General features: G+C 40.0%; 1 protein-coding gene across 3 annotated transcripts in view; it reads left to right on the top strand.

The window, feature by feature from the left end:
* Window positions 1-23,782, top strand: part of NTRK2 (neurotrophic receptor tyrosine kinase 2) — a 399,384-nt gene that overhangs the window by 36,079 nt on the left and 339,523 nt on the right. For all 3 annotated transcript variants that reach the window (XM_056122541.1, XM_056122542.1, XM_056122543.1), the window contains exons 4-5: window positions 9,938-10,006; window positions 19,280-19,434. In XM_056122541.1, the coding sequence (XP_055978516.1) occupies window positions 9,938-10,006; window positions 19,280-19,434 (224 nt within the window). The remainder of the gene's footprint in view (window positions 1-9,937; window positions 10,007-19,279; window positions 19,435-23,782) is intronic.

Below are 23,782 nucleotides of genomic sequence, written 5' to 3'. Positions count from 1 at the left end.
TCTGATGATTTCAAAACATGCTGTTTATTTTTAAAAATTATTTTTATTTTCTATTTAATCACTTTGAACTACAGTTACAAAACTTTTATGTTTGAGTTTCATTCATACAATGATCGAACACCCATTCTCCACGAGTGCACATTTCCCACCACCAATAGACCAGTATTCCTCCACCCCCCTGGCCCAACTCTCCCCTTGCCTCTATGGCAGACAATTTCCCTCTTACTCTTTCTCTCTCTACTTACAGGCACTATGGTTTGAAAACCAGATACTGAGAATCCATCATGTTTGGTCCTTTATCTAATTTCAGGACACAAATCCCATCCCAATCGATTCCTCCGACCATCATTGTATTAGTGATGCCTTCTCTATTCCAGCTGTCTCCTCCCCCAACTCATGAGATAAGCTTCCAACTATGAGGCAATATTCCTGGCCCTGTGTCTACTGTCCTTGAGTGTTAGTCTCATATGGTGTTATTTTATATTCCACAAATGAGTGCACTCCTACTTTTGTCCCTCTCTTTCTGACTCATTTAACTTAGCATGATACTCTCCATGTCTATCCACTTATAAGCAAATTTCATAACTTCATCTCTCCTAACAGCTGCACAGTATTTCATGTGTAGATGTACCAAAGTTTCTTTCACCAGTCATCTGTACTTGGGAACTTGGGTTGTTTCCAGATTGTGGCTATTGTGAACAGTGCATGGACAACAAAGTTTCTATCTTTGTTGTCTATGCACCAACATCCAATAATGATGAAGGAGAAATTTAGAAGTTCTACAAGGAGCTGGAGAAGTTCTATAAAGAAGACCACACCTTCTACAAGATCATTGTTGGTGATTTTAATGCAAGATAGGACCGAGAAGATCAGCCGAAGAACTCCACATCAACACCCATGGCCTAGAATGGAACAAACAGGGTGAGAGACTGTCTGAGTTCATTATGTTGACTAAGAACATCAATGCTAATTCACAATTCCAGAAGGCTGAATCTAAACGTTGGACTTGGGAGTCCACAGGTGGATGGTTCCACAACTAAATTGACCACATCATATTCAATCGACAGTTTTGCCTGACCGATGTTGCTGTTGTTCCAAAACTCCAAACGGGATCGAGCCACTGTCTCCTTTGTGCAAAATTCTACTTCACGGAGCAGGAAGAAAAGGCTGCAAAGTTTAAGAAGAGAACTCCTAGAACAACCACCAACTTGGAGCTCTTTGGCACTATTGCAGCAACATGGTAAGATGCTGCCATTGACAACATTGACAGGGAATACGATTGACTGGTTCAGCACCTCCATGATTGTGTGCGGAATGCCAAGAGAGAGGCACAAAAATACACCTGTCTTCGAAAACTCTTGAGCTTATTTGCCAATGTAGCTTGGCGCAAGCCTCAGGCAACCGCTGGTGAATGTCCTAGCTTGCAAAGCAGTGCAGAGAAGTGATAAAAGAAGACCTCAAAGAGAGAAGAGCAGCAGTGCTAGCCAATGTGGCAGAAAAGTTTTTGCAACACCCACCTGTCCTTCGCCATTTACAAGACCAAGTTGACTGCCCTTTGACGTCCTGATGGATCTATCACATCTTCCAGAAGGGCAATGGAGAAGATTATCAATGACTTCTACTCGGTCCTTTTCAATAGCCACGACACTTGCCCACATACCAAATTCCACAGGATGGATATGTGATTCTCAACGTTCTCCCTTCTGAAATCCAACATGCCATTTCATCTGTAAAGAAGCAAATAGCACATGGCCCAGACAAGGACAGACCAGAACACCTAAAGAATCTGCCATCGGTACTCATCAATACACTGGCTTGGCTCTTCACACGCTACCTGTCTGAATGCAAGGTGGAGTCAAATGGAAAACCAGCAGGATTGTGCTACTGTACATGAAGGGAGACATCCATGACATTGGCAACTATCGCCTGACCTGCCTATTGTCTGTCATCTACAAGCTGTTCATTCAAGTCATCCTCAATAAAATTGGCAGAACACTAGATGAAGGACAACTATGCCAGCAAGCCAGGTTCCACAAAGGATTCAGCACGATCAACCATATCCACACAATAACCAAGCTCATTGAGATTTCTCAGGAGTTTAAGATGCCACTCTGTCTAACATTCATTGATGTAAAGAAGGCCTTTGATTCTGTTGAGATGGAAATGGTCATCGAAGCTCTAGCCAAACAGGGCATTCAAACTCAATACATCAGGATCCTACGTGAGCTGTATTGTGGATTCCCAACCAGGATTTCACCATTCTACAGAGAAGTGATCATCCAAGTCAAGATATGTGTTCGGCAGAGTGAACCATTTCACCAAAACTCTTCAGTGTCACCCTTGAGAATGTCATGCGACTACTGGAATGGGAAGGAATGGGAGTGAAGATAGATGTTCGGCAACTACACCACCTCCGCTTTGCTGATGACATTGTTCTAATAACACCAAACATCAGCCAAGTGGCACAAATGCTGACCGACTTCGACTGTGAGTGTGGCAAGGTCGGACTACAGCTAAATCTTATGAAGACAATGTTTATGAGAAACAGCCTCGTTCCTGACATTCCATTCTCTCTCAATGGGATGAACATTTCCGAATGCAACAGTTATGTGTACCTAGGTCGAGAAGTCAACATGACAAATGACCTGACACCTGAGTTGCGCAGGAGGAAGAGAGTGGCTTGGAACACCTCCAAGAGCTAAGGAATACCTAAGAGGATGAGAACCTCCAGCTCTGGGCACATCTCTTCAATTCCACTGTTTTTCCTGCATTAATATATGCCTCAGAGACCTGGGCCCTATGAAAACTGGATGAGAACGCTATTTGGGTCTCCCAAAGAGGAATCTAAAGAGCTATGCTTGGAGTATCACGCTTCACTCAAATGAGAGAAGGAATCCAGAGTTCCGACCTCCATCAACGGTCAAGAATCAGGTACGCTGTCACATTTGCCAAGGTGTTGCAAATCAGATGTGATGGGCACATAATGAGATTTGGAGATGACTGCTGAACTAGAGCCGTTACTGACTGGATTTCATGGGACATCAAAATATCGCATGGCCGCCCACCTATGAGATGGTCAGACTTCTTCCTCAAGACCCTGAATGAACTGTTTGATGCTTTTCGTGTTTCTAGAATGAGCAGATGCCATTGAGCTACACTAGCATGCGACAGGAATGAGTGGAGACATTCCTGGAGCCCGCTCAAACAAATCAATGAGTAATGGGATGACAAGTGATCAAGTGATCAAGTGAATAGTGCTGCAATGTACATATAGGTGCAGATGTCATTTCTACTGTGTTTTTTTGAACCGTTTGGATATATTCCCAGAAATGATATTGTAGAAGCTCAGTTTCTAATTTTTGAAGAAATATCCATGTTTTTCAGAAAGGCTGGACCAGTTGTCAGTCCCATCAGCAGTGAAAGAGAGTGCCTTTTACTCACATCCACACCAGCACTGGTTGCTTTTGTTGTTTTGGATGTGTGCCGGTCCCTGTGGTGTGAGATGATATCTCATTGTTGTTTTGATTTGCATCTCCCTGATGATTTGCAATGTAGAACGTTTGTTCACATGCTGTTTGGCCATTTGTATTTCTTTTTTTGAGGAAGCTTCTGTCTATCTCTTCTCCCCATTTTTTGATGGTGTTGGAGCTTTCCTTTTGCACAATTCTACTAATGTCTTGTATATCCTGGATATTAATCCCTTATTAGATGGGTATTGGGTAAATATTCTTTTTCATTCTGTGGGTTCTAACTGTATTTTGGTCACTGTTTCTTTTGAGGTGTGGAAGCTTCTTAGTTTAATGTAGTCCCATTTGTTTATATTTGTTTCCACTTGCTTGGTCAGTTGTGTTTCATCCTTAAAGATTCTTTTAGCTTCTATGTCATGGAGGGTTCTGCCTACATTTTATTCCATGTAACTTAGCGATTCAGGCCTGATTTTGAGGTCTTTGATCCACTTTGATCATACTTTTGTGCCTGGCATTTGACAAAGGTCAGAGTTTTTTGGTTTTTTTTTTTTTTGCAGGTAGCTATCCAGTTTTCCCAGCACCATTTGTTGAAGAGTCTTTCCTTGTTCCAATTTACACTTATTGCTCCTTTATCAAAGATTAAGTGCTCATATATTCGAGAGTCTGTCACAGAATATTCAACTCTGTTGTATTGGTCTGTGGGTCTGTTTCTAACCAAATACCATGCTGTTTTAATTACTATTGCTTTGAAGTGCAGTTTGAAGTTGGGGAAGGTGATGTTCCCCCCATCTTATTTTTCCCAAGAATTGCTGTAACTATTCGTGGAGGTTTATTGCTCTATATAAATTTCAGGAGAATTTTGTTTATTTCTTTGAAAAATGTCATGATATCCATCCTGATAGGGAGTACATTAAATCTGTATAGTGCTTTTGGGAATATATTGCCATTTGGTAATGTCAATCCTCCATGTCCATGAGTAGGGGATGTGTCTCCGTTTCTTAGTGTCCTCTTTTGTTTCTTGAAGTAGTGTTTTGTAATTTTCCTTGTATTGGTCCTTCACCTCTTTAGTTAAGCTGATTCCAAGGTACTTGATTTTCTGAGGTACTATTGTGAACGGGATTTTTTTAATGTATCTTTCTTCTCTTTCATTTTTATATTAGGAAAGCCATGGACTTTTGGGTGTTGGTTTTGTAGCCTGTCACTTTACTGTACAGAACTGCTGTTTCTAGGAGATTTTCTGTAGAGTCTTTTGTATTTTCTACATATATTATCATATCGACTGCAAATAGTGATAGTTTGACCTCTTCCTTTCCTATCTCTATGACCTTGATATCTTTTTCTTGATATCTGCCTAACTGCTATGGCCAGAAATTCCACTACTATATTGAATAGGAGTGGCGAGAGAGGGCAACCTTGACTTGTACCCAATCTTAGAGGAAAGCTTTTTAGAGTTTCCCCATTTAGAATAATGCTTGCTGTAGGCTTGTGGTAGATGGCTTTGACTATATTGAGAAAAGTTTCTTGGATGCACATTTTGCTGAGAATTTTCATCATAAATGGGTGCTGGATCTTGTCAAATGCTTTCTCTGCATCTATTGATATGATCATATGGTTTTTATTATTTTTATTATTGATAGATATGACAGATTATATTAATTGACTTGAGAATGTTAAATCATCCTTGCATCCCTGGGATGAATTCTTCTTGGTCATGGTGTATGATCTTTTAAATGAGTCCTTGGATTCTGTTTGTTAGGATATTTTTGATGATCTTTGCATCTGTGTTCATTAGGGATATTGGCCAAAGAATCAGCTCTTGGTTTCATTGGTCATTCGGATTGTTTTTTTGGGCTTCCATCTCATTAATTTCTGCTCTAAGTCTTTTTTTCTTTTTGGGTCACACCCAGCAATGCACAGAGGTTATTCCTGGCTTTGCACTCAGGAATCACTCCTGGTGGTGCTCAAGGAACCATATGGGATGCTGGGAATCGAACCTGAGTCGAATGCGTGCAAGGCAAATGCCCTACCCACTGTACTATCGCTCCATCACGACTACTCTAAGTTTTATCATTCCCTTTCTCCTACTTAGGTTGGCTCCTTTTGTTGGTCATTTTCCAAGTTCTTAAACTGTGAGATTACATTACCTATGTGGGCTCTCTATTTCTTCCTGAGGAATTCTTGTCAGTCTATAAATTTAACACTTAACACAACTTTTGCTTTGTTCCATAAGTTCTTTTTGATTTCCTTTCTAAGCCACTTGTTCAGTAATGAGCTGTTTAATTTTCAGGTGTTTGATTTGAATTCCTGTTTCCAGTGTGATTCACTTAGATTTTTAGTGTATCATGGTCTGAGAAGTTCATTGATACAATCTCTATCTTCATAATTTTATGGAAGTATGTTTTGTGGCCCAGCATGTGGTCTTGGAGAATATCCCACATTCTTGAGAAGAATGTGTATTCATCTTTTTGTGGATAAAGTTTCCTGTATATATCTACTTAGTTCCTTTCTTCCATTTCTTCCCTCAGATAAAGTATGTCCTTGTTGAGTTTGAGTCTAGTTGATCTATGGAGAGGTGATAAAAAGGTGTTGAAGTCTCCACTAGTATTGTGTTTCTATTGTTTTTCTTCACGTCTAAAAGTAGTTGTTTTAAGTACTTTGCTGGCCCCTCATCAGGTGCATATACATTATTTATTTATTTATTTATTTATTTATTTATATTTTGCTTTTTGGGTCACACATGGCGATGCACAGGGGTTACTCCTGGCTCTGCACTCAGGAGCACCCCTGGCGGTGCTCAGGAGACCATATGGGATGTTGGGAGTCGAACCCAGGTCAGCCTCATGCAAGGCAAATGCCCTACCCGCTGTGCTATCTCTCCAGCCCCAGGTGCATATACATTTAGTAGTGTGAGTTCTTCCACCTGTACAGATTCTTGATCAGTGACCTTGAAGAAATGACCTTCACTGTCTCTTGTGACCTTCTTCAGTCTGAAATCAGTGTGGTCTGATACCAGATTAGCCACCTCAGCTTTTTAAAAGTTGTTTGCCTGTATAATTGTTTTTCATCATTTGACTTTGAGTCGGTGTTTGCTCTTACCATTCAGATGTGTTTCTTGCAGGCAGCAGAATGTTGGGTTCAATTTTCTGATCCATCCTGTCACTCTGTGTCTTTTTTTTAAATTTTTTAAAAATTTTTAGTGAAACACCATGAGGTACAGTTGCAGATTTACAATTTTTGTGCTTGGGTTTCGATTATACAATGATCAAATACCCATCCCTCCACCAGTCCCCATTTTCCACCACCATGGATAATATCCCTCCTACCCCCATTCCTCCCATCTCACCCTGCCTCTGTGGCAGGGCAATACCTTGTGTTCTCTCTCTCCTTTTGAGTGTTGTGGTCTGCAAAAGAGGCTTTGAGTGGCAAACATGTTCAGTCCATAGTCTACTTTCAACATGCATCTCCCCTCCTGGGAGGATCCTCCAAACACCCTTTATTTGGTGCTCCCTTCTCTATCTGAGCTGCCCTTTCCCCTAGAATGCCTGGCTGGCCTCTAAGCTATGGAGTAATCCTCCTGGTGTTGATCTCAGCTATTCTTGGGTATTAATCTCATATTTTGTTTCTTTATATTCCCCAGATGAATGCAATCTTTCTATGTCTATCCCTCTCTTTCTGACTCATTTCGCTTAGCATGATACTTTCCATGTTGTACCACTTGTATATAAATTTCATGACTTCATCTTTTCTAACAGCTACATAGTACTCCATTGTGTAGATGTACCAAAGTTTCTTTAACCCACTCTGTGTCTTTTAATCAGTGCGTTTAGCCCATTGACATTGAGAGAGACTATTGTTATGGGGTTTTGTCCCTTCTTTCTGCCAAAGTTTGGTGTATTTGAGGGGCTTGTTTTGTCTTAAAGTAGCCTGTTTTGTTGTTCTTGTAACCATGGTTTTGAGTCTATGAAGTTCCTGAGTTGTTGTTTGTTGTTTGAAACAGTGTGTTATTCCTTCTGATATGAATGAGTGTCTAGCTGGGTAAAGTATTCTTGGTAAAACATTTATTTCATTGAGTTTTTTCACTATATCCCACCACTGCCTTCAGGCCCTGAGGGTTTCACCAGATAAGTCGGCTGTCAATTTTAAGGATGCTCATTTATAGGCAATTTATATCTTTGATTTGATGCTTTCAGAGTTTTGTCTCTGTCTAAGGTTTTTGTCATTTTGATCAGGATGTGTCCTGGGGTATTTTTATTTGGATTTCTTCTACCTGGTACCCTTCAGGTCTCTGGAATCTGCTTGCATGTGCTCTTCAGCTTTGGGAATTTCTCAGCAATGATGCCTTTGGTGGTTTCTTTTTTCCTCAGGGCTTCCTTCCTGTCCCTTTGGGACTCCAATCATTCTTTTTTATTCTTCTTTGCTTCATCCCGATTTTCTCTTGACATCTGTCCATTGATTGTGAGTCTCATTTCCATTTTCTGTTGTTGTTTGGAAATTCTCTGCATCTCATCTTGGAGCTCACTGTTTCTGTCTTCAAGCAGCTTTTACTTTGTTGATGAGGCCTTCCACTGAGTTTTTCAATTCACCCACTAGGTTTTTCATATCTGTCATATCCATTTCTATTTTTTTTTGCAATTTCCACATTTCTACTCTCAAATCCTCTTGTATTTTATTGGCAGTGAGTTCCACTGCTTCTTTAGCTTCCTGTGTATCCTTAGTAGTTTCCTTCTAAATTCCTTGTCAGAGAGATTGTCTAGCACTTCATTTACTATTTGGGTCTTCTGGGCTAGTCTTTTCATTAACTAAACTTGGCTTCTTCGTTGCTTTACCATTGTGACCTGTGTGGTTTAGACCTTCACACTCACTGTTACTGTTGTGTTTTTTGATGTAATATTAATTGATGCGGGGAAAATTGTGTGGGGTTTATTGGTCTAATGAGTTTCTGGTGATCAAGGTGCCCTAGTCAAAATTCTACCTATGAGGTTAACTTGTGGTTCTTATGGAACATGGATAGGGAGAATAAATTGTGGCTGCGTCAGCAACTACAGCTCCAGAAAGTACCTCCACCAGGCTGGGACCTGGATAGGGGAGATAGTAGAGATGGTTCCCAGAGGTTGGCTGCTATTGGCAAGGTCTGCTTTTGTTCTTTTGAATGTGTGCCAGTCTATCTGGTGTGAGATGATATCACATTGTTGTTTTGATCTGCATCTGCCTGATGATTAGTGATGAAGAGCATTTTTTTTTCTTGTGCCTTTTGGCCATTTGGATTTCTTCTTTGAGAAATTTTCTGTTCAATTCATCGCCCATTTTCTGATGGCATTGGATGTTTTCTTTTTGTAGAGTTCAAAAAGTACCTTCTGTATCCTTGATATTAACCCCTTATCAGAAAGTATTGGATGAATATTCTTTCCTACTCTGTAGACTGTCTTTGTATTCTGGTCACGGTTTTTTTTTTTTTTGGAGGTGCAGAAGTACTTAGTTTAAGATAGTGCCATTTGTTTATCTCTGTTTCTACTTGCTTGGCCAGTGGCATTTGATCTTTGAAAATACATTTATTTATTTATTTATTTTAATGAGAAGGCAACTTTTATTTTATTTTATTTTATTTTGCTTTTTGGGTCATACCTGGTAATGTACAGGGGTTACTATCTCTGCACTAAGGAATTACTCCTGGTGGTGCTCAGGGGACCATATGGGATGCTAGGAATCAAATCCGGGTCGGCTGTGTGCAAGGCAAACACCCTACCTGGTGTGCTATTGCTCCAGCCCCTGAAAATACCTTTAGCCTCAATGTCATGGAGGGTTTTGCCAACTTTTTCTTCACTGTACTTTATGAATTCTGGTCTGATGTTGAGGTCTTTAATCCATTTTGTTCTGACTTTCGTGCATAGTGTTCATAGTGTTAGGTAGAGGTCTGAGCCCATTTTTTTCTTTTTTTTGCATGTAGCTGTCAACTTTTGCTATATCCTGTTTATTTTAAAGCATATTTTTCATGGTGAATTTGTGATTTTAAATGTTGATCTAATCCTGTTTTTTAATGTATATATCTTGGCTTCTCATAGAAGCGGACTGATGGATGGGAGGCAAATGGAGTTGGGTGGAGCATTAGTGAAAGGAAGTGGTCACTGGGGAAGGGATTTGTGCTGAAACATTGAATGCCTGAGACCTAATCATGAATAACTTTATGATTTCACAGTGAATTGAAAAATAAAAGAATCTATGTATGAAAAACTAAATTTTATGTTAAAGAGCAAAAAGCATCCAATGTGAATTTGTGTCCTCTCTACATAAGAATTATAGGAGATGCCAAAAATTAGCCATCATTTCAGGTGAGAGATTATTGATCTCTCAGTAATGCATGTAAAAAGATAAAATCAAAATAAATTTTGAAAAAAAGAAAATCTCTATTTGTATTCAAATAGGTACTTAAAATGTAACGTTTTTAATTCACATTTTATTTTTTTTCTTTTCAGCAATTTTACCCGAAATAAACTGACAAGCTTGTCTAGGAAACATTTTCGTCATCTTGAATTGTCTGAACTGTAAGTTATCATTTTGTGCAATATTTGGGTAAATTTTGGAAGAAAAGGATAATTATATTTCTTTCAATGAGTGTTACTGAAATCTATATTTTATTGGGTTTTGGACTGCTTCCAGCAATGCTCAGGGAGGACTTATAGATCTGTGATCAGGGATCATTCTTGCTGGTCCTGGGACCAAATGGAGTGCCAGGGATTGAATACAGGCAAGGCAAGAGCAATAAACTGTGTACTATTTCTTCAATTCCTAAATCTGTATTTTATGTAAGAATTTTTGAAAAATGTTTTCTCAGATTTTAACTACTTATTTTATTTGCTCATGAAAATATGATTAAGTAATGAATCAATAAGAGCATTTGTGATAATATATAATTTATGATAAATCTATATGCTGTTCCTATTTAATTAGTTGTTTTATAAGGGAGAAAGCAAATAAATAACTTTGTGTGGTTACACGTTTAATAAATATCATAGAGCCTACTTGACACCTGTAATGTCCAGGCTCCAGTAGAAAGCAAACCCATTTGATAAAATCTTCTGGTATATATGCAGAATGGAATACTATACAACTGTAGACAAGATGAAGAAAAGAAAGATGAAATCGTACAGTTTGCTACAACATGGATAGAACTGTTGGGTAACATTTTATAGGGTAAAGTCAAAGGGAGAACTATAAATTCCAAATAATTTCATGTATCTGTGTAGAAAGAAAATGAGAATAGAAATATGGTATCATTGACAAATGCTTAAGCATTTATTACAAAACAGATTTCTGAGCATTGTGGGGAGGACTAAAGGGAAATGAAAGGTGAAGTAGCGATGACATAAGGACAGTGATGCAGGATCTTGGTCATTTTGGTGGCAGGGTGGTGTAGTAATTTTTTACACCAATATTATAAACGTTAATGCTGTATCAATAGCACAGCAGTAGGTCGTTTGCCTTATGCACAGCCAGTCCGGCCAAGCCGGGTTCGATTGCTCCACCCCTCTCAGAGAGTCCGGAAAGCTACTGAGAGTCTCTCGCCCACGCGGCAAAGCCTGGCAAGCTACCCATGAAGTATTCAATATGCCAAACACAGTAACAACAAGTCTCAAAAATGGAGACGTTACTGGGTTTGCTTGAGCAAATCAATGAAAAAGGGGAGGACAGTGGTGGACAGTGATGGTGGAATGTAAAGTATTACTATTTATTCAATCACTAATTAAGCTGGTTGAAAAGGGCATGAACTCCATATTTCAATGCTATTATAACCGTGGCACCTAAAATACAGTATAGCAAATAAATTGAAAATCCATGAAAGAATGTCAAAAATTAGAAGAAGAAGGAAAGGAAAGGAAAGGAAAGGAAAGGAAAGGAAAGGAAAGGAAAGAAAGAATGCAAGTGATTCAAAGAATAAATAAGAGAAAATTCAAACTTTAATCCAACGATCCCAGGAATAATTGCTATTGAGGAACATTGGAGGAGGAGAGGTCATTCCTCTTAACCCACCTTATTTGTGAATTTTTTTTTTTCAGGGATACCATTGCATTTAATATTTTCCCCATTGCCCTAATTTCCTTGGCTATAAAATAGTAAGGTAAAGGTAAAGGCCCTCCCGTTGATCGTCGATTTGCTCGAGCGGGCCCAGTAATGTCTCCATTGGAGACTTTGTTGTTACTGTGTTTGGCATATTGAATACTCTCGGTAGCTTGCCGGGCTCTCCGAGAGGGGCAGAGGAATCGAACTCGGGTTGGTCATGTTGGCCGCTTGTAAGGCGAACGCCCTACCGCTGTGCAAATATAAAATTTGTTGAGGGCTAGTAATCCTGGTTTCAAAGTATATTCCATTATGTATAAACACCATCTACTATTGTCATGTTTGGGCCAAGTACCTATGAATTTCCAAAACAGAGCCTCTGTCTAGCAGACAGAAATATGCCCTTTAAATATCAGTTAACAGTTTTAGTTTAAATTTTATGTTGCCTGTATGGCAGGGTTCACCCCTTACTCACAAATAAACAAAGCAGTGTGGAATAGAAGATGCCATTACTGGAGAGATTAGTTAAAAGGTAGTAATCACATTTCCATGACAAAAGTCTTAATGATTAGCAAGTGGAATGACTCAGTTCAGACAGTTGAAGCATTGATATTTCAACACAGGTATAACTTACGAATGATATGTGAAATAGCAAAGATATTCCATGTTAAAATACCAAGAATCACTGAAGAACATTTTCTCTGTGGGCTGTAAATGATATGATAGCTTTGCTTTCAAATTCACATATCTCAAAATTCTGCTTGCAGCAGGTTTAATCAATTCATTAAACACATGTTAATTCTGTGTCTGTTACAAATTATTTCTTTTTATTAGTGAAACATCATGAGGTACAGTTTTAGACTTACAAGCTTTCGTCCTTGGGTTTTAGTTATACAATGATTGGTACCCATCCCTCACCAGTGCTCATTCTCCACCACCAATGATCACAATAGCCCTCCCACCCCCTCACCCCATCCCTTCACCCCACCCTGCCTCTGTGGCAGGGCATTCCCATTTACTCTCTCTTTCCTTTAGGGTGTTATAGTTTGTGATAGAGGTGTCCATACTGTTTTCCAAAAGGGCTGAACCAGTCGGCATACCCACCAGCAGTGAAGGAGGGTCTTTTTCTCCCCACATCCGTGCCAACACCAGTTGTATTTGTTCTTTTGGATGTGGTCCAGTCTCTGTGGTTTGAGATGATATCTCCTTGTTGTTTTGATCTGCATCTCCCTGATGATTAGTGATGTAGAGCATTTTCTCATGTCTCTTTTAGCCATTCGGATTTCTTCTTTGAGAAAGTTTCTGTTCATTTTGTCACCCCATTTTTTGAGGGGTTTGGATGTTTTCTTCTTGTGGAGTTCAACCAGTGCTTTGTATATCCTTGATATGAACCCCTTATTGGATGGGTATTGGGTGAATATCCCTTCCCATTCTGTAGACTGTGTTTGTATTTTGGTCACTGTTTCTTTTGAGGTGCAGAAGATTCTTAGATTAAGATAGCCCATTTGTCTATCTCTGCTTTCACTTGCTTGGCCAGTGGTGTGTCATCTTTGAAGATACCATTCGCTTCAATGTCATGGAGGGTTTTGCCAACCTTGTCTTCAATGTACCTTATGGATTCCAGTCTGATATTGAGGTCTTTAATCCATTTCTATCTTACTTTTGTACGTGGTATTAGGTAGAGATCTGAGCCCACTTTTTTTGCTTGTAGCTGTCCTGTTTTGCCAGCACAATTTGTTAAAGAGGCTTTCCTTGCTCCACTTCACATTTCTTGCTCCCTTATCAAAGATTAGATGATCATATATTTGGGAGGAAATGTCAGTACATTAAACTCTGTTCCATTGGTCTGCGGCTCTGCTTTGTTCCAGTACCATGCTGTTTTAATTAATATTGCTTTGTAGTAGAGTTTGAGGTTGGGGAGGTTGATTCATTCCATTTTCTTTTTCCTAAGAAGTGCTTTAGATATTCATGGGGGCTTATTGTTCCATATGAATTTTAGGAGTGTTTGCTCCATTTCTTTGAAGAATGTCATGGGTATTGCCATTTTGACAATGTTAATTCTCCAATCCACAAGCAGGGGATATCTTTCCATTTCTTTGTGTCCTCTTTTATTTCCTGAAGTAGCGTTTTGTAGTTTTCTTTGTACAGGTCTCTTACGTCCTTAGTTAAGCTGATTCTTAGTTACTTGATTTTCTGGGGCACAATTATGAACTGGATTGTTTTTTTCATGTCACTTTCTTCTCTCCCATTATTTGCATGTAGGAAAGCCAAGGAATTTGGGTATTGATTTTATAGCCCGTAACTTTACTGTACAAGTCTATTGTTTCTGGGAGTTTCTTAGTAGAGGTTTTAGGGTTCTATAAGTATAATATCAAATCATCTGTGAATAGTGAGAGCTTGATTTCTTCCTTTTCCCACCTGAATGCCCTTAATATCTTTTTCTTGACCAACCACTATTGCAAGTACTTCCAGTACTATATTAAACAGGAGTGGAGAGAGTGAGCATCTTTGTCTCATCCCTGATCTTAGAGGGAAGGCTTTTAGTTTTTCCCTATTGAGGATTATGCTTCCTGTAGGCTTGTGGTAGATGGCTTTAGCTATATTGAGGAAAGTCCCTTCTATACCCATTTTGGCTAGGGTTTTCATTATAAATGGGTGCTGGATCTAGTCAAATGCTTTCTCTGCATTTATTGATGTGATTATATGGTTTTTATCTTTTCTTTTGTTGATATGATGGATTATGTTGACTGATTTTTGAATGTTAAACCATCCTTGCATCGCCGGGATTAATCCCACATGGTCATGTTGTATGGATCTTTTTGATGAGTTGTTGAATTCTATTTGCTAGTATTTTGTTGAGAATCTTAGCATCCTGTTCATCAGTGGTATGGTTCTGTACTTTTTTTTTCTTGTGCTTTCTTAGTTTCCTTTTGATATTAGAGAGATATGAGCCTAATAGAAACTGTTTGGGAGAGTTTTTGTTTCTTCCATTTCCTGAAAAATCTTGAGAAGAACTGGAAATAGGTCCTTTTTAAATGTTTGGAAAAATTTGCTAGTGAATCCATGTGGACCTGGGCTTTTGTTTTGGGGAAGATTTTTGATTACAGTTTTAATTTCCTTGATATTAATAGGACTATTCAGGTATTCTAGGTCTTCTTGATTCAGCCTTGGGAGATTATAGGAATCCAGGAATTTATCCATTTCTTCTAGGTTCTCTTGTTTCATGGCATACAGATTTTCAAAGTAGTCTCTGATCTTTTGAATTTCTTTGATATCTCCCTTCATTTCTGATTCGGTTTATTAGGGTTCTCTCTCTCTTTCTTTGTGAAAGCTGCTGTTGGTTTAACTATTTTCTTGAAAAGCCAGCTCTTGGTTTCATTGATATTTCGGCTTGTTTTTTGGGCTTCCATGTCCTTGATTTCTGCTCTAAGTTTTATGATCTCTTTCCTTCTGCCTGATTTGGGCTCTTTTTTGGTCCTTTTCTAAGATCTTCAGCTGTGAAGTCAATTAGTTTATGTGAGCCCTTTCTTCCTTCCTGAGAAATGCTTGCAGAGCTATAAATTTTCCCCTTAACACAGTTTTAGCTGCGTCTCATAGGTTCTGGTAGCTTGTGTCTTCACTCTCATTTGTTTCCATGTATCTTTTGATTTCTTCCTGGATTTCTTTCCTGACCCACTCGTTGTTCAACATTGAATTGTTTAATTTCCAGGTGTTCAATTTGATTTTCTGCATCTGTATATGATTAACTTCTATCTTTGGTGCATCTTGGTCTGAGAAGATCGTTGATACAATGTTTATCTTTGTGATTCTGTTGAGGTATGCTTTGTGGCCCAGCACATAGTCTATTCTGGAAAACGTTCCATGTGCACTGGAAAAGAATGTGTATTCTTTTGGGGGTGGGGGCGTGATATAAAGTCCTATACAAATCTATTAAGCCTCTGCCTTCTATTTCTTCCTTCAGAGCCATTATTTCCTTGCTGAGTTTTAATCTTCTTTATCTATCCAGAGGTGATAAGGCGGTGTTGAAGTCTACAAATACTGTTGTGTTGCTTGCAATGTCCTTCTTAAGGTCTGTTAGCAGTTGTTGTAGGTATTTGGCTGGTCCCTCATTGGGTGCGTATATGTTTAGGAGTCTGATTTCTTCCTGCTGCACATATTCCTTGATTAATGAAAAATGACCTTCACTTTCCCTTCTAATCTTTTTCAACCTGATATCTATGTTGTACAATACTAGTAAGGCCACTCCAGCTTTTTTGAGGGGGTTGTTTCCTTGCAGCGTTGTTTTCTATCCTTTGACTCTGAGTCTGTATTTTTTTCTGATTGTTCAGATGTGTTTCTTGTAGGCAGCAGAATGTTGGGTTCTGTCTCTGAATCCATTTTGCCACTCTTTGTCTCCTAATTGGTGAATTTAGACGATTGGAGTTGAGAGAGATTATTGTCATGGGGTTTTGTGTCATCTTTCTGTAAGGGTTTGTTGTGCTTGTAGGGTTTTTTTTTTTTTTACAATAGCCCCTTTAGCCCTTCTTTTAGGTTTGGTTTTGAGTCTATGAAATCCCTGAGCTGTTGTTTATCCACAAAATAGTGTACTGTTCCTTTGAGTTTGAGTGAGACTTTAGCCAAGTATTCTTGGTGAAGTGTTCATTTCAGTGTGCTTTTTCACTATATCCCACCATGCCTTCAGGTTTGGAGGATTTCCTGTGATAGGTCTCCTGTGAATCTAAGGGGTGCTTTTTTGTATGTGATTTCCCTCTTTGACCTTGCTGCTTGCAGTATTGTGTCTCTATCCATGGCATCCATCATTCTAACTATAATATGTCTTGGAGTGTTTTTGTTAGTATCTCTTTTAGCTGGTACTCGTCAAGCTCCTTGAATCTGGATGCTTGCATTGTCCAGCTCTGGGAACTTTTCAGCAATGATTTGTTTAACCGTGGCTTTTCCATTGGGATTGTTTCTCTGACTTTCTGGTACTCCAAGGATTCTAATGTTGTTCCTCTTGGAATCATCCCCTAAGACTCTAATTCACTCTAGAGCTATTTTGAGGTCTCTTGCCATTGTTTGTTGTTGCCTGTAGGTTTCCTACAGCTCATCTTCCAGCTCATTCATTCTGTCTTCAGCTGTAGCCATTCTACTGTTGAGGGCACTGTCACTATCAGTGTCCTCCCATTGTTCATTGATTTGCTCGAGCGGGCCCAGTAACATTTCCATTGTGAGACTTTGTTGTTACTGTGTTTGGCATATCAAATATGTCACAGGTAACTTGCCAGGCTTTGATGTGCAGGCGAGATGCCCTCGGTAGCTAGCTGGGCTCTCCGAGAGGGGCGGGGGAATCGAACCCGGGTCGGCCATGTTGCTGCATGCAAGGAAAATACCCTACCCATTGTGCTATCACTACAGTCCGTTGAGGACACACACTGAGATTTTTATTTCATCTACTGAATTCTTTATTCATGTCACTTCTGTGCGTTGCTTTCCAATTTCTGCTCTCATTTCTTCCTGTATTTTCTCGTTTGTTTCTTTCATGTCCTCCTTTAATTTACTGGATATCCGTCTCATTGTTTCTTTGAGTTCATTAAACATCTTCATTACTTCATTTCTGAATTCTTATCAGAGAGCTCCATTATGTAAGCAACACCTATTGAGGCTTCTGGACACTTTTCATCATCCTCTCCTCATGGTGGGGATTTGTGTTGTTTCTTCATGTTGGTGTGGGGGTGTAGAGACTGAGATGTTCCACGAGGTTGCTGGGTATGAGTAATTTACCTATGGCCTCATGAGCATCTGCCAGCCCAAAATAACCCACGCCCACTTCTGCAGAGACCATGCCCACTTTTTCAAAGACCATGCCCCCTATGGGTACCTGGCGTGTGTGAGAGTACAGACCTGGGAGAGGGAAAAAAAAAAACAGGTGCAGTGTTGAGGATGAACAGAAAAGGGCTAAGGGATGGTGGGCGACCCAGGTCCCAGAGGATGACTGGGGCGTGTGCACAGGGTAGGCAGAGTCCCGGGTTTAAATATTGACTGACCTGGGAGAGAGAGAAAACCGGGCACAGTGTTAGGGATGAACAGGAAGGAGCTCAGGGGTCTGTCTGTTACAAATTAAACTAATAAAGATTAGGCCATGGATGCAAGAACATTTTCTGCATTTTTTGGTTTTTGTTTTTTGGTCACACCCGGTGATGCACAGGGGTTAATTCTGGCTCTGCATTCAGGAATTACTCCTGATGGTGCTTAGGGGAATCGAACCCAGGTTGGCATATGCAAAACAAACACCCTTCCCACTGTGCTTTCGCTTCATCACCACAATTTCTGTATCTGAGGATTCAGTCTCCATTCAGACAAGAGAGATCTAAACAAGCAAGTGTTATGTACTACAACAGCAATAGGGTATTGCACAATGAGCTACCAAAACAAAAAAGACTCTCAGCAGGTGCAGTGTGACTATCTAAGCATTGCTGTCCTTACAATTGATTATCTTATCACATACTAATTATTTCTTATGAGTAAGCATGACTTGTTTTACTCCAGGAAACAGATTAGTGGAGTTTAATCCTTTTGAATCTCTTCTGCATTAAATTTCATATCTAGTAGCATCTAATCATATTTCACTGTCTGTGGGATGCTTGGAAGAGATGAAGCAGACACAAATTAAATGAGTCTGCATGACTACATTTTCCCCATAGAAACTCCCAGAACAGTCTCCAGGGAGCCTTGAGATTCTTAGAACCCAACCAGAAAACCACAGGAGTAAGTGATGTTGAAAAGTCTAGATGCTGTCCTCACGGATATCTGAAGTATTGCGGTTAATACCAGGAAGAGCCTAGGTAACGATTTTAAATGACCTCATTTAAAGGCTCATTACCATAAATGGAATTCATCTTAAATAGGCCACTGAGAATTATAAATAAGCATCTAAAGATTTTTTTCTTGTGGTTTTTATTTTCCTCTGGACTACTTCCTCTTTCACCAATGGCAGGCGGTGGGAATCCAGGCAACACAGCTGAATGGTGGCTTTCTCTTTGCAGGCTCTTTTACAGGGTTGTAAGATGCTCAAGCAGGAGCTCAGCTGCCCTTGTTTTCAGAAACCCTGAGCTTGGGGTGTTTCAGGGTATTGGGGGAGTCGCCCAAGCACTTCCGTTCACATTCTCTCGCTCACATTCACTGCAACTTTCTTCCATCAATCACTGAACTACTGTATAATGAAGAAAACTGGGAGTGCCAATTTAGTCTTAGCATTATACTGGGAGACTCATCTGAAATTGAGATAAAATTGATCTTCATCCACCAATGAAGTCTGGGCTTACTAAATGAGAACATTTGAGTTTCCAGCCTGGTCAGAATGTGATATATATATGTGTTCCTGAAAGCTTATCATGGTCATCTTCACCTAAAATCCTCTTATTGTAATATAATCTGCATAATGTAATAACTGTATTGTATTTGTTATAGCATTTTCCTCCATCTTATGAGATACCCTTTGCAATTTTCTTTTGTAACTGTTTATGTTCCTATTTTGTTTCACCTATAATTTCACTTATGTTATTATCCATTCTTTAGCCTCTGCCATGGCATTTGGACATAGCAGACATTTGTCAGATATTAAATAAAGGAATGATCCGTTAGTGCTATCATGCCACAAACTTAGTTATGATTTTTGAAGACTGCTTGAATAAACTCATAATGTCTTGGTTTTTACACACAGAATAGATAAAAAACTTTTTAAAAAATGCAACTTGACCAGGTTTCATTTTTGTTTCATGTAGGATCCTGGTTGGCAATCCATTTACATGCTCCTGTGATATTATGTGGATCAAGACTCTTCAGGAGACTAAATCCAATCCAGAAACTCAGGATTTGTACTGCGTAAATGAAAGGAATAAGAATATTCCCCTGACAAGCCTGCAGATACCCAATTGTGGTAATTTACTTGTAAATCAATGATTTTGAGTTGCTATTACTTATCCTAATTGTCTTGTTGAATAAGGGAATCTGGCAAGAGTACCACTACCCATATTTTATGAACTATGCAGTTGATATCTCCAGTGAGTTAGGAAACATTTATAATCACTGTCACAGTCACGGTCCTCCAGTTATTCATCGATTTGCTCGAGCGGGCCCAGTAACATCTCCATCGTGAGACTTGTTGTTACTGTGTCTGGCATATCGAATACGTCACGGGGAGCTTGCCAGGCTCTGCCGTGCGGGCGAGATACTCTCAGTAGCTTGCGGGCTCTCTGAGAGGGGCGGAGGAATCGAACTCGGGTCGGCCATGTTGGCTGCGTGCAAGGCAAACGCCTTACCTGCTGTGCTATCGCTCCAGCCCCATTTATGATCAGTGTGGAGAATTCAATAAATCAGCACAGTCGTTTGATGCAAGCTGTTATGACTTAAGAGACAGGACCCCTTTGGGGAAGGAAGAGTTAAATCAGCCTGAGGACCTAGTCTGGGATTTATGGTAGAAGCCCAGCAGCCTTGCCCTCAGATCCCAGCGAGCTAAGTTTTGGAATCTATATCTATTCCTGTATTTAAGCAAATAACTGCAAGCATTAATAAGTAAACTTAATTGTTTAATATTTACTAGTAGCAAGGGAAGGAGAAAAGCAAAACAGATGTCCCTGGGAGACAGTATCTCCTTGAGTTAATTCCCCCCAGAGGATTACCCCAGAGGTAAAGCGTTTCTCTGTCAAAACGCTTTACCTCTGCAAATGATCAACCACATCTACATGCAATCCTATACCTCTACCCCCCTCAGATGTGCTGTAAGTATGCTAGCAGCTCTGCATTAAATGGGCCATTTTGACCTTCAGTCTGTAGTCCCCCATTGTTCCTCTGCTAATGTGGCGAGGGAGGCAGTTCTCAGCCATGGAACACACGCATTGCACACCCACTCAAGAACTCACAGTGCAGTGTGTTCATTTGGGGCTGTGGTAATTTTTATTTTTTGTTTAGTTTGGGGACTCCCCTTCCTTGCTTCCTCCACCCTCTTTTGCCATTGGGAACTCTGGAGAAGGAAGAGTAGGAAGTTAGAATATTTGGATTTGTTTTGTTGTTTTGGGGAGCCAGAAAATTGAACCCAAATTTTGCTTTTTGTTGTTTCATCATGTAGGTATTATAGTTAACATGTTCCTCACATTTTATTAGAAAGAAGTATATATATATTCTCCAAGCTGCCACCGGATATTATAGGTGACACTTGAATATTATAGACATTTGATTTTGTGCTTGCTGTATTGTTCAAAGCTTAAATCATCTTATGTCAACAAATTGCAACCAACTTTTTATATAGTGATATTTCAAATTAATGAAATTTTAACTAATATGTATATTCACCATATCACTGTCATCCCAATCTTCATCGATTTACTCAAGTGAGTGCCAGTAACATCTCCATTTGTCCCAGTCTTGAGATTTTAGCAGTCTCTCCTTACTTATCTTTGCCAATAGGGCCATATTGGAGGCTCTTTCAGGGTCAGGGGAATGTATGTATATTGAATAATATGTATATTATGGTGGATGAATTAGTCCATGTCTTGGCGTTTGGAGTTCCCTTTGAGATATATGTCATCACTGCAATTTGAAAGATTATCATTTCTTCTTTCGCCTTTTGTCCTTGGTGATTGAACGAAGGTGGCAGGTGTGGCTCGAGGTGCAGATGCTGCATCCCCATTAGCAGCACAGTCAAATGCTTCACAATATTTCCCTAACAGTCCCTCCTGCCGTGAATTACTGAAAATTTATTCATGCTGTGAAACATGTTATGATCTGTTTCTCAACAAGGTCCTTCTTAACCTAAGAAAAATGTGTTTAGTTATAAGGCAGAAGAACATTCATATATAATTTTCAAATTGATTGGGAATAAAGGGGTGCTTTGGAACATTGCTTCTCAAGGCAGTTACTGAACCACACAAACCCAAGTGGAGAATGGCTATTTTCCAGTTGGTGCTGATTTACCATAGAAACAAGAGTCTCTGTACAACTCTTAGTATTTTTTCATTGAGATCATTTATCAATGAGTTTTCATCCACTTAGTGCCTGGTTGAGTTTTAGTAGTCACTTTTGCAGTATTAGCCTCTGAATCACTTCCCCTGACTGGATGGGACTATTAAAGAAAAAAGTGCTTGTGTACTTTAATTTTTGTGTGCTAAATTTGTGCTTTAAATCTCTGAAAGAAGGTTCTTCAGGAAGTTTTAATAGTGGATAAAAAGCTCAGTTAAGAGTAAATACCTTACTACCTCCACTACCTCCACTAATCAGCTGCTGCCACACTCCAGGATGCTTTCTGGACACTTGAGCCGAGACTCACTCACGAGTGAAGCTCCACAGAATCAGGGAAGCAGAACTCTATGACCTTGGATTCCAGGCTCTATGGACCCGGGAACAGAGATACTCTGCCTGTTCAGCAGCCCAGCAGACTTCCACCATCTCCACTCCCTCCACTACCCAGCCGCTGCCATGCTCCAGGACAAATCATAAAACACTTAATACAAGATTATCCCACCATATTTGATGGGTTCAAATATGGTTTGAACCCTGGGAATACCTGAAAGGATGATTAGAGGCTGCCTTAAAAGCCTCTATCCCTCTTGGAGAGCGTGGCAAGCTGCAGAGAGTGTCCCGCCCACACAGTAGAGCCTGGCAAGCTATCCATGGTGTAACTGATGTACCAAAACCAGTAAATACAATGGGTTTCATTCCCCTGACCCCGAAAGAACCACCAATATGGCAGCATTAAGAAGGATGAGGAAGGAGAGGCTGATAAAATCTCAGGGCCAAACTAGGCTGCCAAAACGAGAAGGACAAAAATGACTGTCTGTACTTTCAATGCACCTACACTTGGCATCGGATGCACATCCATCAAGGACCTGATGGTGCAGGTGTGAAGGATCAACTACAACAAATTGGTCTGACCGAGATGAGAAGGCATCAATCACATCACACTGTTTTTGAAATGATAGAAGAGTTGTTCCTTGGAACATGTAACAAAAGAGGCATTGATGGTATCAGTGTCCTTGTCAACATGAACTTGGCCATAAATATTGATTCATTTGAATGCCTAACTATCCGAATTAGACAATGACCCTAGAATAGAGGTGCCTCACTGCCGGCAGTTTCTATCTTCATTATCTATGCACCAACAACCAATTATGATGAAGGAGAATTTGAGAAGTTCTACATGGAGCTGGAGAAGTTCTATAAAGAAGACCACACCTTCTACAAGATGATTGTTGATGATTGTAATGCCAAGATAGGACCGAGAAGATCTGCTAAAGAACTCCACATCAGGACCCATGGCCTAGAATGGAATGAACAGGGTGAGAGACTGTCTGAGTTCATCATGTTGACTAAGACCATCCATGCTAACTCACAATTCCAGAAGGTGGAATCTAAATGCTGGACATGGGAGTCTCCTGATGGACGGTTCCACGATGAAATTGATTGCATCATATTCATTCGTTGGTTTTGCTTGACCGATGTTGCTGTTGTCCCCAAATTCCAAACGCAATCTAGCCAAGTCTCCTTCACGCAAAATTCTATTTCACAGAGTCGGGATAAAGGGCTGCAAAGTTTAAGAAGAGACTTTCAGAACGACCACCAACTGGGAGTTCTTTGGCACTATTGCGGCAATATGGGAAGATACCATCATTGAAAACATTGACGAGGAATACGATCTACTGGTTCAGCACCTCCATGATTGTGCGAAGTACACTGAGAGAGAGATAGCCACAAAAAGATGCCTGTCTTTGAAAACTCACAAGCTCATTTTCCAACCTGACTTGGCGCAAACCTCAGACAACTGCAAGTGAATGTCTGAGCTCTCAAAGCAGTGCAGAGAAGCAATAAAGGAAGACCTCAAAGAGAGAAGAGAAGCAGTGCTGGCCTATGCGGCAGATGCTGGGAAAAGCATTCACCCGCCTGTCCTTCACCAATTACAAGACCAAGATGACTGCCCTCTGACATCCTGATGGATGTATCACATCTTCCAGAAGAGCAATAGAGAAGATTATCCATAACTTCTACTCAGATCTTTTCAATAGCCACATCCACCTGCCCAAATAACAAATTCTACAGGATGGATATGTCATTCTCAATGTTCTCCCTTCCGAAATCTGACATGCCATTTCATCGGTAAAGAAGCACGTGACCAAGACAAGGACAGACCCGAACACCTGAAGGACCTGCCATCAGTACTCATCAATACACTGGCTTGGCTCTTCACACGCTACCTGTCTGATGCAAGGTGCCGTCCCAATGGAAAACCATAGAAC

The sequence above is a fragment of the Sorex fumeus genome, unplaced genomic scaffold (assembly GCF_029834395.1).
Source record: "Sorex fumeus unplaced genomic scaffold, SorFum_2.1 ptg000046l, whole genome shotgun sequence".
NCBI classification, from domain to species: Eukaryota; Metazoa; Chordata; class Mammalia; order Eulipotyphla; family Soricidae; genus Sorex; species Sorex fumeus.
The sequence above is the reverse complement of the archived record's forward strand: the minus strand, read 5'-3'. Positions and strand labels throughout refer to the sequence as shown.